At 39.0% G+C, this 14,928-nt stretch overlaps 1 protein-coding gene across 5 annotated transcripts in view; it reads left to right on the top strand.

Moving 5' to 3' along the window:
- Positions 1-13,548, top strand: part of LOC139973982 (orexin/Hypocretin receptor type 1-like) — a 56,536-nt gene extending 42,988 nt beyond the window's left edge. For all 5 annotated transcript variants that reach the window (XM_071980891.1, XM_071980889.1, XM_071980890.1 and 2 more), the window contains 6 exons: positions 4,665-5,014; positions 10,042-10,278; positions 10,590-10,734; positions 11,383-11,539; positions 12,483-12,613; positions 13,256-13,548. In XM_071980891.1, coding sequence (XP_071836992.1) covers positions 4,673-5,014; positions 10,042-10,278; positions 10,590-10,734; positions 11,383-11,539; positions 12,483-12,613; positions 13,256-13,440 — 1,197 coding nt within the window. In that variant the 5' untranslated portion in view covers positions 4,665-4,672 and the 3' untranslated portion in view covers positions 13,441-13,548. The remainder of the gene's footprint in view (positions 1-4,664; positions 5,015-10,041; positions 10,279-10,589; positions 10,735-11,382; positions 11,540-12,482; positions 12,614-13,255) is intronic.
- The last annotated feature ends 1,380 nt before the right edge of the window (positions 13,549-14,928 follow it).

Here is a 14,928-nt window from a genome sequence, read left to right as displayed (position 1 = left end):
TTGTACGCTTCGCGCCAACTCATGGTGGCGCTACGCTTAGATAGTTTGCAATGCCGAATATACAGTTTTGCCCCTCCCTTGGCAAATACCTGGCTACGCGCCTGGCAGAGTATAATTTAGTTCCGAGTTGTTTCATAAATGTATAACAATGAATTGGTGGGGGATATTGACATTAGTTATTACTACAAAAAGTAGTCAACGGACCTCGTGGATTATACTAACGTTCTTAAATAAATTGAAAACTAAAGAAGTTACCTCACTGGAATGAATTTCAGTGTATCGACTCTGCAGAACGAGCAGTAGGCTTATACCCTGCAAATAATATTAACATTTCGATACTATAGACTAGTTCATTCTGTTAGTATGTACCCTGTGAATGTGTGACTAGAATATTAAATATGTGTTATTATACTTGTTAATACATATCAATTGTAACGGAGTGCGTGGTTCTTTGCGATAGACACACATAATTCCAAAGAGTGGGAAGCCAGGAGGATGTTTCTTTATTAAAGCCACAATGGAAAGATGCGTTTGCAAAAATGTTAAATATTGCAAACAAAGTATTTTCACTATAACATAATACAATTAACTGGCACAGGCAGAATTGACTATTCTCTTCGAAGAGGGATCATTATTTATGCACTCTCAACATATGATTGAGTTTTCTTTCTTTCTTTGAAGTTAAGAGTACATATTACAGTTTGTACTTAATGGAGTGTTACCAATCCAATACTGTGTTATAGACTATGGGGTTATATTGTGCTCAACGAGCAGTCCTTAGCTAGCAAGATTTAAAGTACTATTTCATATAACCCATTTTACGTTAAACCTCTAACAGTCAATGCCGTGTTATGCAGGGAGCCGACACAGAGTGTCGAAATATTAGCAATTTCAATTACGCTTGTTGACAGTAGGTTGTAATGCAGTTAACTCAATGAATCAATAGAATCGGTTAGAGGTCATACAGACGACATTATCGTATCTCATTCTCAGTTGTCAACATTACTTTCAGAGAAACTGTTTTAAATCTTATTTTGGCATAGATTTATATCTGACAGAGGTACTCCAAGACTACCAGTGAGTGTATAAGAGCTAATTAGGCTTCTCCCGCAATTATTCGCAGTCACATAGTTTTTGGATACATCTATTTGGGACAAGATTCCAGCATGCCGCGTTTGGTTTATATCATATTCATTGATGCAAAAATTAACATAATGTACTGCATTATGTAATCATTGACACTTTTAGGCTTATCAAACAAACTTGACATGGGACTACAAGTAAGGCAAATGTGTAATGTTACAAAATGCCGCACAATGAACTATAAATATCACTCAATAACCCATATGAATATGATACAGAGAAAGGGTGTTACTTGTGAAGAAACATATGTTGCATAAACGGGTAGAGGGTAGTGCATTGGCAGAGGTAAGTCTACTTTCTGAAAGGAAAAGTATTTATTTTTAGTAAAGTTACAGTTATATTTACTTCTAAAATCATTCATACCTTTTTTTAAATGAACGAGATCAAGAAGGAGATGACCTTATATCGTTGTCAGAACTCTGAACTTAATAAATCACCGTCTATAGTAATACGCTGAACTTAATCATTATAGTTCAGATTCGTTCTTACATATCTGCCGATGAGTTTAGTGTACTAGTGACTGCTGATGTTGATTATATATTCTGAATTCCGTCAAACTATTTTTATGAAGCGCACTGCTCCTGTAGCATCGTTATTTCTTTTGGAATCGAATAGCTGAAAATCGTAAACAACCAAATCCTTACTAAATAAGGAATCAGAGATATTAAAAAAAAAACGCACACAAGTACCAGCAAATTGTGGGATGAATTGCCGTTTTGGTATTTGGTTGTTGACTGTATTATTTCTTCTTACTACAGTTAAGTACGGTATACACTCTAATCCGTGCTTCAGTGGATAATACATACATGTATGTTATCAACTGCAATACAAAACCTGACACAACATAGAGTGCACTTCAATTGTCAGGCTTCAAGTTGTTGCAGGCGCGGCGGTACGGAAAATTTATTGGGGGGGGGGCTAATGTGTGGAGACTATCTAAGCGGAGCGCCACCATCGGTTGGCGCGGAGCGTACAAGAAAAATTTTGGGTTTTTTCAAACCCCCAGATGGCCGGAAACGGCACTTCCCGAGTGTTTTATGCTGCGAATACCTAGCCCTAAAATATGGGTCTCAAGCCTGCAATTTCTCAGATTGCACGTAAAAGTCTGTAAAAACATTGTAATTTGTATATTCGATGGTGTTTTAAGAGAGTAGCTATTACTCGTAGTTGTCTCGCAAAGACGTGTTTGAGTGTAGTAAGGGCAGTGGCGGAGCTAGGGGTATTGGTCAGGGGGGGGCAAGAATGGTCTGTAGGGGCGCTTTCGACACTATCTAAGCTGAGCGCCACCACAGGTTGGCGCGGAACGTACAGAAAATTTTTGAGTAAAGATACTCCCTAGATTGCAGGAAATGACCCTTTCCGAGCCTGGCTAATTTGAAGATAAACGGAGAATAAATAGGTGTCGTCGCCATTTTGTCGGAAAATTACACCAACAGAATATGACAAATGTCAATAGGTATATGAGAGCGCAATAAAATAGTCAATAATCGCGAATAAGTAAAAAGTAGTGAAAAGCTAAAAAGGGCGCCAGCTGTCCATTTGAATCCGTCAGGGGAGGGGGGCATCCGCCCTGACTGTTTATATGGACGCTCCTAAGTAATGGGATGTTGGAGAACTGGCTGAAATGAGGCAAGTCATTGGCCTAAGACGAAGTTGTGTTACGCTTACCGGTACTCACACTCACTGCTTCCACTTTTCACGGGGCGTGAAGACGCGGTTGGGGTGACAATGTGGTCTATAGCCAGGGGACGGGCCCCGTGCAATTACTAAAATTATTACACCTATCTAGTATACGTGTGCATCGGACAGATCGACAAGTATGCATTGAAAAATGGGCAGATGCACGTTTCGGAGCCTTGGTAAATATTGGGGGGCTTATCATGCATTTGCCCCCTCAACTTTTTCATTGGGGGGGCTGAGCCCCCCAAGCCCCCCCCCCCCGGTTCCGCCGCCACTGAGTTGTTGGGCTCTGTTTGGGAATACACATATCCTCAGTCCTTACTGTAAACGTAATAGAACATACTACCGATTTATCAAATGTTGTCAGCACAATCCAGTTTTTACTGTGGTACAAAACTTTAAGATTTACAGTAGTTACTGTAATCTCTGTGTAAAGCGGTTGTTTTCACACAACATGAGACTCTTTTGGGTGACATCCCTATGTTCCGACGTCTCTATGTTCCGACGTCTCTATGTTCCGACAAATTGTTGGACTCTAATTTTTTTTGACCAAAATTTTTTCGGACCCAATTTTTTTGGGAGACTCAATCTTTTTGGTCCCCCATTTTTCGGACCAAATTTTTTTGGGGGACTTAATTTTTTTGGCCCCAAATTTTTTGGGACCCAATTTTTTTTGGGGGTGACTTAATTTTTTTGGACCAACATTTTTTCTGACCCACCTTTTTGGGGGACACAATTTTTTGGAGGCACCAAATTTTTTTTCAGGAAAAAAAGGGCCCAATGTTATGACCCAAAAAGTGCATGTGACCGAAAATTGCTTGTGACCCGAAATGTAATTGTTTGTACTCAAATTTTTTGGGACCAAAATCAGTGGTCCGAAGAAAGTTGGTTTGAAAACATGTTGGTGTCAAAAATTTTGTCCAAAAAAAATTTTGTCATAAAAATATATTGGTCTAAAATAATTTTGCTCCGAAAAAAGTTGGTCCGAAAACATGTTGGTCAACAATTTGGTCCAAAAAAAATGAGTCCGAAAAAAATTGGGAAAAAAAATTAGAGTCAAAAAAAATTGTCGGAACATAGAGACGTCGGAACATAGAGATGTCGGAACATAGAGACGTCGGAACATAGAGACGTCGGAACATAGAGATGTAACCCTATTTTGTCATCGGCACGTTGAATATGTAACTTACCATCTGGGGTAGGTATAATACAATGTTGAAAACAGACATAATCTCACTGCCCTTGAAAGATATTCTCCTGAATTAATCTATATTACCGTACATGCAACTATACATGACCCTTGTGCCCTGCGCCTTATATAGACCCCACAACTGTGTTATGACCTCGATATAATTAGGAACTGAATTTCCATAATTCTTTGTTGAATATGAATGTTTCAATCACTGATGCTAAAAGTGACTGTTATGAGAATATTGTTTATATGGAAAGTCAATATAGAACCATTATTTGGATTGATTTATTATGATATAAATTTTCTTGACGCTGGTCTATATATGCTACAAATATGTATATGGTTGGTAGATTAATCCATTTCATTCTGGTATTAAATTAAATTAAAATAACGCTAACGTGTATAATTTATATGCTTATTATTTTAAGATAAGCACATTATCTTGCTTGAAGTCAATATTTGAAAGTAAAGCTTTTAATATATGCATGGCCTTAATATGGTCCATGAAAACCATGAATGTACCCTATCTCCACCCACGGTTACAAGGATCATAAACCATATATACTACAACAGCTTCCCTCTAATATATATAAACATTCTATATAAACAATTTTGTTTTGTCTAAGTTATATTTTGTACTTTTTTTCAGATTTCAAGATGAATGGATCAAGCAACGCCAATCCCTTTCAGTATTATGTCGACTATCAAGATGAAATCCTTGAACAATTCTCTCATTTTGTCAAACCTGACTCACATGACGTGGTCATTCTCGTTCTCTTTGGGATTTTATTCCTGGCATCAATATTTGGTAACTCAATGGTTTGCATGGCGGTAATATTTCAAAGAGAAATGAGGACGGTAACAAACTTTTATATCGTGAATCTGGCTGTGGCCGATCTTCTCGTCTCTTTAATTTGCCTCCCTCTGAATGCTATGAATGGAGTCTCCATGTCCTGGTTTCTCGGTCAGCCGATGTGCAAGTTTCTCGGCTTCTTTACGGTAAGTGTAATAGCCATCTACCAAGCCGTCTCCATTAAGTACCTCTCTAGTCTAGGAACATCCCCAATAATACCGCTCTCGACGCAAGACAACACATCAACATCAATCTCAATCCTAAGAAGTTACTGCAACATCAACTGAAGTTGATACTACTTTTCTTATAGACCGTGCCAGTTACTTTATAAAAGTAATATCATCGAAGTAAATACATGAAACAACTGCAGAAATCTTAGATTTAGTGATTCGTATTCCTCTACTTGCGAACTTACAGTAACCATAAATATAAAACCACTGTAAGTACATTTAAGCGTGTGATTCTTTCATATGCAGTTATTCAGTTGGATCCAATTGGATGTAAATAAGGTATTATCACATAAAACATTAAACGACAACGTAAATGTATGGATTTTTGCCGGCACCAAATACGGTGCGTTTTATGATTCTATTTCGTTGATATCACAGTAAAACTAGCCGGCTGTCATACACGATAAGATTGACACTGGCTTGTTGGAAGATTTTAGTACCATGGCCTCAAGTAGCATCTTTACAAAGCATCACAAATTTGTAACTGCTCCATTATTAGCATTTACAAATAAATGGATAAATATAAACATTTGGGCTTGTCCTGGTGAGCTGACGTCATCATTAATATGATACGATATGTAATAGAAACACGTGACCGATTTAAGCAGCTTTCTGGGTTGGAATTAACAATTTTGCTAATATGTTATTTGATACGTATACCAATGTAGTTCAAATAGACAAGTTAATTTAATAATAACATATAAATATTTTTCAAATTTTAAATTTGCGTTCCACGTGTGATTAATAGTAAGATAAAACAATGTGTCTGGCCGAGGAAATTTTGGTTACAAAAGTATAATCAATACGTAGTTGCCTAGTCACGAAAATGTACCCAAAAGTAGTTGAAACCCTATCATCGGACCTAAAATTATATCCAAACAGCTGTTACCAGCAGGGTTAGTGGAAGCAGATATACATAATGATAATAATAATAATAATAATAATGGGGGCGACAGACTTTGCCGTCTTAGTAAGATGCTTAACTTCACCACACGGTTAGACACAGTTATCAAACTGCATCGTATGTATTTGATTTCGTTGTATCACTAAAATATCACTACCATATATGAAGGCATGAAAACGCCTGGGTATCGACACCCCTGAATGCGTGGTAATGTATGTCGAAAGTATGGGATATGAACCGTAGAAATGGGGCATGGTGATATAATTATTCTCGAGGCCTGACCTTCAGATCGACACCCCTGAATGCGTGGTAATGTATGTCGAAAGTATGGGATATATGAACAGTAGAAAATGGGGCAGGGTGATATCATTATTCTCGAGCCCTGATCTGCGTATCGACACCCCTGAATGCGTGGTAATATCTGTCGAAAGTATGGGATATGTGAACAGTAGAAAATGGGGTAGGGTGATATCATTATTCTCGGGCCCTGACCTGGGTATCGACACCCCGGAATGCGTGGTAATGTATGTCGAAAGTATGGGATATGTGAACAGTAGAAAATGGGGCAGGGTGATATCATTATTCTCGGGGCCTGACCTGGATATCGACACACCTGAATGTGTGGTAATGTATGTCGAAAGTATGAAAATATACGAACAGTAGAAAATGGGGTAGGGTGATATCATTATTCTCGGGCCCTGACCTGGGTATCGACACCCCTGAATGCGTGGTAATGTATGTCGAAAGTATGGGATATGTGAACAGTAGAAAATGGGGCAGGGTGATATCATTATTCTCGGGGCCTGACCTGGGTATCGACACCCCTGAATGTGTGGTAATGTATGTCGAAAGTATGAAAATATATGAACAGTAGAAAATGGGGTAGGGTGATATCATTATTCTCGGGGCCTGACCTGGGTATCGACACCCCTACATGCGTGGTAATGTATGTCGAAAGTATGGGATATGTGAACAGTAGAAAATGGGGCAGGGTGATATTATTATTCTCGGGGCCTGACCTGGGTATCGACACACCTGAATGTGTGGTAATGTATGTCGAAAGTATGGGATATTAACCGTAGAAAATGGGGCAGGGTGATATCATTATTATCGGGGCCTGACCTGGGTATTGACACCCCTGAATGCGTGGTAATGTATGTCGAAAGTATGGGATATATGAACAGTACAAAATGGGGCAGGGTGATATCATTATTCTCGGGGCCTGGTCTCGGTATCGACACCCCTGAATGTGTGCTAATGTCTGTCGAAAGTATGGGATATATGAACAGTACAAAATGGGGCAGGGTGATATCATTATTCTCGGGGCTTGACCTGGGTATCGACACCCCTGCATGCGTGTAATGATTTCGAAATTATGAAATATATGAACAGTAGAAAATGGGGCAGGGTGATATCATTATTCTCGAGGCCTGACCTGCGTATCGACACCCCTGAATGCGTGGTAATGTATGTCGAAAGTATGAGATATATGAACAGTAGAAAATGGGGCAGGGTGATATCATTATTCTCGGGGCTTGACCTGGGTATCGACACCCCTGTATGCGTGTAATGATTTCGAAATTATGAAATATATGAACAGTAGAAAATGGGGCAGGGTGATATCATTATTCTCGGGGCCTGACCTGCGTATCGACACCCCTGAATGTGTGGTAATGTATGTCGAAAGTATGAGATATATGAACAGTAGAAAATGGGGCAGGGTGATATCATTATTCTCGAGACCTGACCTGGGTATCGACACACCTGAATGCGTGGTAATGTATGTCGAAAGTATGGGATATGTGAACAGTACAAAATGGGGCAGGGTGATATCATTATTCTCGGGGCTTGACCTGCGTATCGACACCCCGGAATGTGTGGTAATGTATGTCGAAAGTATGGGATATGTGAACAGTACAAAATGGGGCAGGGTGATATCATTATTCTCGGGGCTTGACCTGGGTATCGACACACCTTAATGCGTGGTAATGTATGTCGAAAGTATGGGATATATGAACAGTAGAAAATGGGGCAGGGTGATATCATTATTCTCGAGACCTGACCTGGGTATCGACACACCTGAATGCGTGGTAATGTATGTCGAAAGTATGGGATATGTGAACAGTACAAAATGGGGCAGGGTGATATCATTATTCTCGGGGCTTGACCTGCGTATCGACACCCCTGAATGTGTGGTAATGTATGTCGAAAGTATGGGATATGTGAACAGTACAAAATGGGGCAGGGTGATATCATTATTCTCGGGGCTTGACCTGCGTATCGACACACCTGAATGCGTGGTAATGTATGTCGAAAGTATGGGATATGTGAACAGTACAAAATGGGGCAGGGTGATATCATTATTCTCGGGGCTTGACCTGCGTATCGACACCCCTGCATGCGTGTAATGATTTCGAAATTATGAAATATATGAATAGTAGAAAATGGGGCAGGGTGATATCATTATTCTCGAGGCCTGACCTGCGAATCGACACCCCTGAATGCGTGGTAATGTATGTCGAAAGTGTGAGATATATGAACAGTAGAAAATGGGGCAGGGTGATATCATTATTCTCGGGGCTTGACCTGCGTATCGACACCCCTGAATGTGTGGTAATGTATGTCGAAAGTATGGGATATATGAACAGTAGAAAATGGGGCAGGGTGATATCATTATTCTCGGGGCTTGACCTGCGTATCGACACCCCTGAATGTGTGGTAATGTATGTCGAAAGTATGGGATATATGAACAGTAGAAAATGGGGCAGGGTGATATCATTATTCTCGGGGCTTGACCTGCGTATCGACACCCCTGAATGTGTGGTAATGTATGTCGAAAGTATGGGATATATGAACAGTAGAAAATGGGGCAGGGTGATATCATTATTCTCGGGGCTTGACCTGCGTATCGACACCCCTGAATGTGTGGTAATGTATGTCGAAAGTATGGGATATATGAACAGTAGAAAATGGGGCAGGGTGATATCATTATTCTCGGGGCTTGACCTGCGTATCGACACCCCTGAATGTGTGGTAATGTATGTCGAAAGTATGGGATATATGAACAGTAGAAAATGGGGCAGGGTGATATCATTATTCTCGAGGCCTGACCTGTGTATCGACACCCCGGAATGCGTGGTAATGTATGTCGAAAGTATGGGATATATGAACAGTAGAAAATGGGGCAGGGTGATATCATTATTCTCGGGGCCTGACCTGGGTATCGACACCCCTGAATGTGTGGTAATGTATGTCGAAAGTATGGGATATATGAACAGTAGAAAATGGGGCAGGGTGATATCATTATTCTCGAGGCCTGACCTGTGTATCGACACCCCGGAATGCGTGGTAATGTATGTCGAAAGTATGGGATATATGAACAGTAGAAAATGGGGCAGGGTGATATCATTATTCTCGGGGCTTGACCTGCGTATCGACACCCCTGAATGTGTGGTAATGTATGTCGAAAGTATGGGATATATGAACAGTAGAAAATGGGGCAGGGTGATATCATTATTCTCGGGGCTTGACCTGCGTATCGACACCCCTGAATGTGTGGTAATGTATGTCGAAAGTATGGGATATATGAACAGTAGAAAATGGGGCAGGGTGATATCATTATTCTCGGGGCTTGACCTGCGTATCGACACCCCTGAATGTGTGGTAATGTATGTCGAAAGTATGGGATATATGAACAGTAGAAAATGGGGCAGGGTGATATCATTATTCTCGAGGCCTGACCTGTGTATCGACACCCCGGAATGCGTGGTAATGTATGTCGAAAGTATGGGATATATGAACAGTAGAAAATGGGGCAGGGTGATATCATTATTCTCGGGGCCTGACCTGGGTATCGACACCCCTGAATGTGTGGTAATGTATGTCGAAAGTATGGGATATATGAACAGTAGAAAATGGGGCAGGGTGATATCATTATTCTCGAGGCCTGACCTTGGTATCGACACCCCTGAATGCGTGGTAATGTATGTCACTGAATTCGTTGTGTATTAATTCTCGTCATTCTTTCTTCCACCGTCAGCTTGTATCTCTCTGTGTTTCTATTTATACGCTGATGATGATTTCCGTCGACCGATACTTGGCTATTTGCAGACCACTAAAGTTTCAAATTAGTGCTACGAGGGTGGTGGTTGTGGTTATCATCATTTGGGTGGCTTCCATTACAGTTGCCTCACCCCTTATCGTTGTAAATGATGTCGAACGAATGCCTGGACTGGTACATATCGATTATCCAAATTGGTTGGCGGCTTGTAAAGAGGTTTGTACCTTGATCGATACTTACACGGAAATTAATAGTATGAGATATATTGTACAGTGTATGAATGAAGTTATATATACTATGATATTATGTAAGTTGCTCATATTAAATGGGCCCATACATAAATAGTGTATTCAAATCAGGAAAACTATTTGTAACAGTTACATGTGTTTTGTTCATATTAATATGTGTATCAATGATACCTTCGCAATATATGCATATATCACTGCCTATTGATCATTAACATTCATGCTCACATACATATCTGTCTCTTGCCTTCTCTGTTAACTTGTTTTATTATCTCTTTTCAGAAACGGTGGCAAAATACCGTGTGGCAAACGATTTATTACCTATTTATGACATTTATCAACTATGTTCTTCCTCTCACGGTTATTGGCGTGGCTTATAGAAACGTGTGTAAAACTTTATGGTCTGGAATTCCTACAGAAGAAATGAGTAAGTGACGTCTAATTGAACCAAAGACTCCTAGCGCTGCAATAATACGTATGTATGGCATGGGAGTCACCCCCATTAAAGTTGCTGCTCAGACCACTACGTACACAAAATACAGTTAATGTTATTGTAAATGATATACCTTGAGTCCAAACAAATCCATCGCCGCTCTCTTTTCCCCTGAAAGTTGGTATGCACGAATTAGATTTATTATTATGCTACCTCATTACTTATGCATTTCCATAAAAATGTCATTTAGACTTTGACTTTATGCAGTTTTAGTTTGACGGAGGTTTTATGTTTTCAGATAGACATATTCGTCATCTAATGACAACATTGAATTAATTGTACTTCGTTATGAAATGCGCATGCCCAATAGTTAGGGGGAAATAAAAACCAATTTCCATGCTGTGTTAAATTTACAATTTGATCAGACTGTTATAGATTAACCATAATTGCGACTTAATTTGAATCATTTCCATGGCTCCGTGTCGATACTATCTTTGTATTTGTTTGCTTAAATTCCCTTTTCTTCGCCTCCTTGTTCCTATAACTTTATTGTAATTTGAGTCACAGTAGGATTTTTCAATGGTTTATATTCGTTTATATACTATATCTAGCCAAGCTCTACATTTTTTGTTACTCCTTTAGGTCATGCAGAGACTCAAAAACTTACGAAATCATCCAAAGAAAAGAGCAAGACGGCTGCACAAATCGAGTCTCGTCGAAAAGTAGCACGCATGCTGATTGTGGTTGTGCTTATCTTTGCAGTGTGCCTCCTGCCTTTCCAGATAGTTAACATCTTAAGGTTAGTCGAGTAGAGCCACTTTCCTCTCCTCAACATTCAGTTATATTATAAGGTTAATGAAGCTAAAACTCTATTCTCTCTTCATTTGGTTAACATTTAAGGTTACTGAAGCTAAAAGATTCATTTTCTCTATATATACAGTTAACATTTTAGGATAGTCAAGTTAAAGGCTCCCTTCCCTCTTCTGCATTTAGTTAACATTCTAAGATTAGTGAAGCGAAAGGCTTCTCTTTATATTAAGTCACAATCCAACAATCCATTACATGTAGTTCATATAAAGGTCCTTTAACGTGTACTTACTGAATATGACTCCACGATTGTTAAATGCTGTACATATCCCAAGTTTCTTAAGCTTACTACATGTTTTCCAGATCCTTCTTATCATTGCTTAATCATCACAAATAACTGTCTTTGCAGGTGGAATCATGACAGGGTTAAAATGATTTCAAGTGTTCTTAAATTAGGGTCGCCACCTTTTTAATTCATTTATTTGTTTTATCGCCAATTGTGTACAATGGGAAAGGAAGTCTCCTATAAAGTCATGAAAAGACCTAACAATGTAGGAGACTCCCTGGGAGAAAAGAAAAGAAAAATATACAAATATTTATAACACAGAATATACGTAAGGATTAAATATACAGTAATAATATCCTAATGATGCTGAGATGGATACGTGAAAAGATTAAATAATACTAGTACGAGTTAATAAATTCCTTTTTCAAATGTCTGGTGAATGTGGGTTTTGAAGTTATGGACTTAAATTTTTTGATAGATCATTCCAGATTTGTATTGCTCTGTTACGAAGACAGAATTTCCCTATGTTGCTATGGTAAAAATTGCTATGAGCGTTGTCGGCTTTTATAGTCTATATAGAGATCGTGAATAGCTTCAGTTAGTTTCAGGCATAATATTTCATTTACATCTCATTTATCTTTCTTCTCAGGGTTTTTGGATACTTTAATAAATTTGACCCATTGACGGAGCACAACAAGTCAAACACACCTATCCTGATAACTAGTTTATTGACATACCTGAACAGCGCCGTCAATCCACTCATCTATAATTTTATGAGCGGTAAGTTGTATAGATGTACAGGTGGGACTAGTTCGGTTATGTCGTGGTGTTACAACATATATCTTTGTTATTTATGATTTATGATGGAGTTGAATATCGATTTACTCTCAAGTTGACTCGAACCCACATGTAGGGCCTACCTTTTCTCCGTCCTGCAAAATTTTCTTTAAATAGACGAGGTTATAAGCCATTTTTTTTTTAATGTTCAATAAGAAACTCTTTCATGAACAATGTGAAGTGAGAGTACCGTCTTCTGAACAGATATTAATACAATACAATAAACCTTTATATAAATATGAAGCTCCTTGAAATCTCTTAGATAAGTTGTCGCTTAAGTGTCGTACTTCAGATACTGTTGCTGCATGCATTTCGTAAACCTTGTAAGTCTCTAAACCTCTTTGTGTACAAAAATGTGTGTTGTGGTTGCCATGTGTGTAGCGTCCACAATACGGCAATCGAATTGTGTCCAAAATTTGCGGTTAGGTATCTGGTCACCAAATTCTGCTCAGCCTCCCAAACCCACTGTCTTTACAAAGATTTAGACACTATGTTTTTATTTCATGATTTCCTATTGTCAGTCTGACCATGGAGTTACAATAAATTCATCACTTAAATGATGTTATTATTGTTTTCTTTATTCAGCTAAATTTCGTAATGCTTTCCGAGCAATGATTTGCTGCAGAGCGCGAAGTACTCCTAGGAACCCAGCCTACAACGGTACAATCCAAGAGCACTCCCGGGCCTCACGTAGGACTCAGGCAGTCAGCAGTGGAGCTAACACTGAATGTTTACCCATGACAAATTTTTCAAGCAAAATGGACACGTAAAGCGAGTGGTGGAAGTGTTCAATCCGGCATCAGATGAAGGCGTGCACGCATGTTTCTATCGAGAATCGATTATGTTGAATTTTGTTAATTCGATAAAAAACAAAACAAGCACACAAGTACAGGAATAGTTTTACCTTCGTTGGAGTTTACCAGTATCCAGTAAGTCTGCAGAAAGTACAATGTTCGGAATATTGCTAGAGCTGATGATGCTCTCTAAACCTCGACACAGACGTCAAGTGTCGAGTAAGAAGAGGGGAAGGTGAGGCAAAGGGGGGGGGGGGGGAGTTCGCCTCCATCAGACATTCAGCGACAAATCCGAGGATGGCAAACTATGTATTTAAAGAAAAAATACTATAGTGTATATCTGCATTTCAGAAGGTTTTTCTCATTGATCATACTACGAAATATCTGTGAATATTCTAACTTTGATTCGGTGAAAGACGTTTTTACTGCGTCGTGTGGAACTTAACTGTCTGCTCTAATGGAAAAGTCAATATCTCTATTTTGGGTCAATTTAACATTGAGATATGAGACACCTACACCCATACCTACTATTTTGTGTTTTGACATGTTTGGTATAGTAAATATATACAGGGAAGTAGTCGTTGGTGTTTTGGGATCATCTCCTACCCTCCGCCCTAACCCGATCAAATGGCTTACATTTCAAAATACACACATGCAAATTCGCATACACTGAAGTATATACAAATGTAGTTGAAGATGGAAATGGTATCACCATGTTGCATCTAAGCATTTTATCCCCTCACCGAAACAAAGGGAAGTGGAAGACCCCTCCCTAAGCCCCTCCTCAGAACCGAAGCCAGCCAAATGTTGTGCCTCCCCCCCCCCCCCTCCCCAACCACAACTTCCTAAAATTATAATTCGTTAAAGATAGTACAACCGATATGTTGTCATGAAAATTCATATCAATACAAGCATTATAATTAAACTTACATTCGTTGAGCCTTAAAATTGGGACACAAACTTTGACATTTACCTTCGCACCAGGAAAGTGGGCTACGCGCCTGGACCTGCATAGTTGTTTCTAACACACGACTTATTGTAGTTGCAGAAACGAATTTAATTTCTCATCAACAATGAAATTCCTAATCCTTTTTTTTTTGATGAACTTGTACATGCACAATAAACATTTATCTTCAACTTTCTTGTTTCCCGTTGATTTATGAGGTTCTAAATGAGCTACTGCGCTATGTGCTACTCTGGGTTGTCTAGTAATAAAAGTAAATGTAATACATATATATATATATATATATATATATATAGTACTAATTTTTACTCAGTTGGCTGCTGTTATGTAATCTTTTGTAAAATATCCCACAAGCTGTTGTTTATAATGAATTGTGTGCGTCATAGCATTTGGTCGCCAATACATATTGTAATTAAGAGGATCAAACCACCCCCATAAGTTTAAAATATTTCCCCCACAGTTAGGAAACCCTATCCGTGTGATGATCATGAATGCAAGAC

The sequence above is a fragment of the Apostichopus japonicus genome, chromosome 9 (assembly GCF_037975245.1).
Source record: "Apostichopus japonicus isolate 1M-3 chromosome 9, ASM3797524v1, whole genome shotgun sequence".
Lineage (NCBI taxonomy): Eukaryota > Metazoa > Echinodermata > Holothuroidea > Aspidochirotida > Stichopodidae > Apostichopus > Apostichopus japonicus.
The sequence above is the reverse complement of the archived record's forward strand: the minus strand, read 5'-3'. Positions and strand labels throughout refer to the sequence as shown.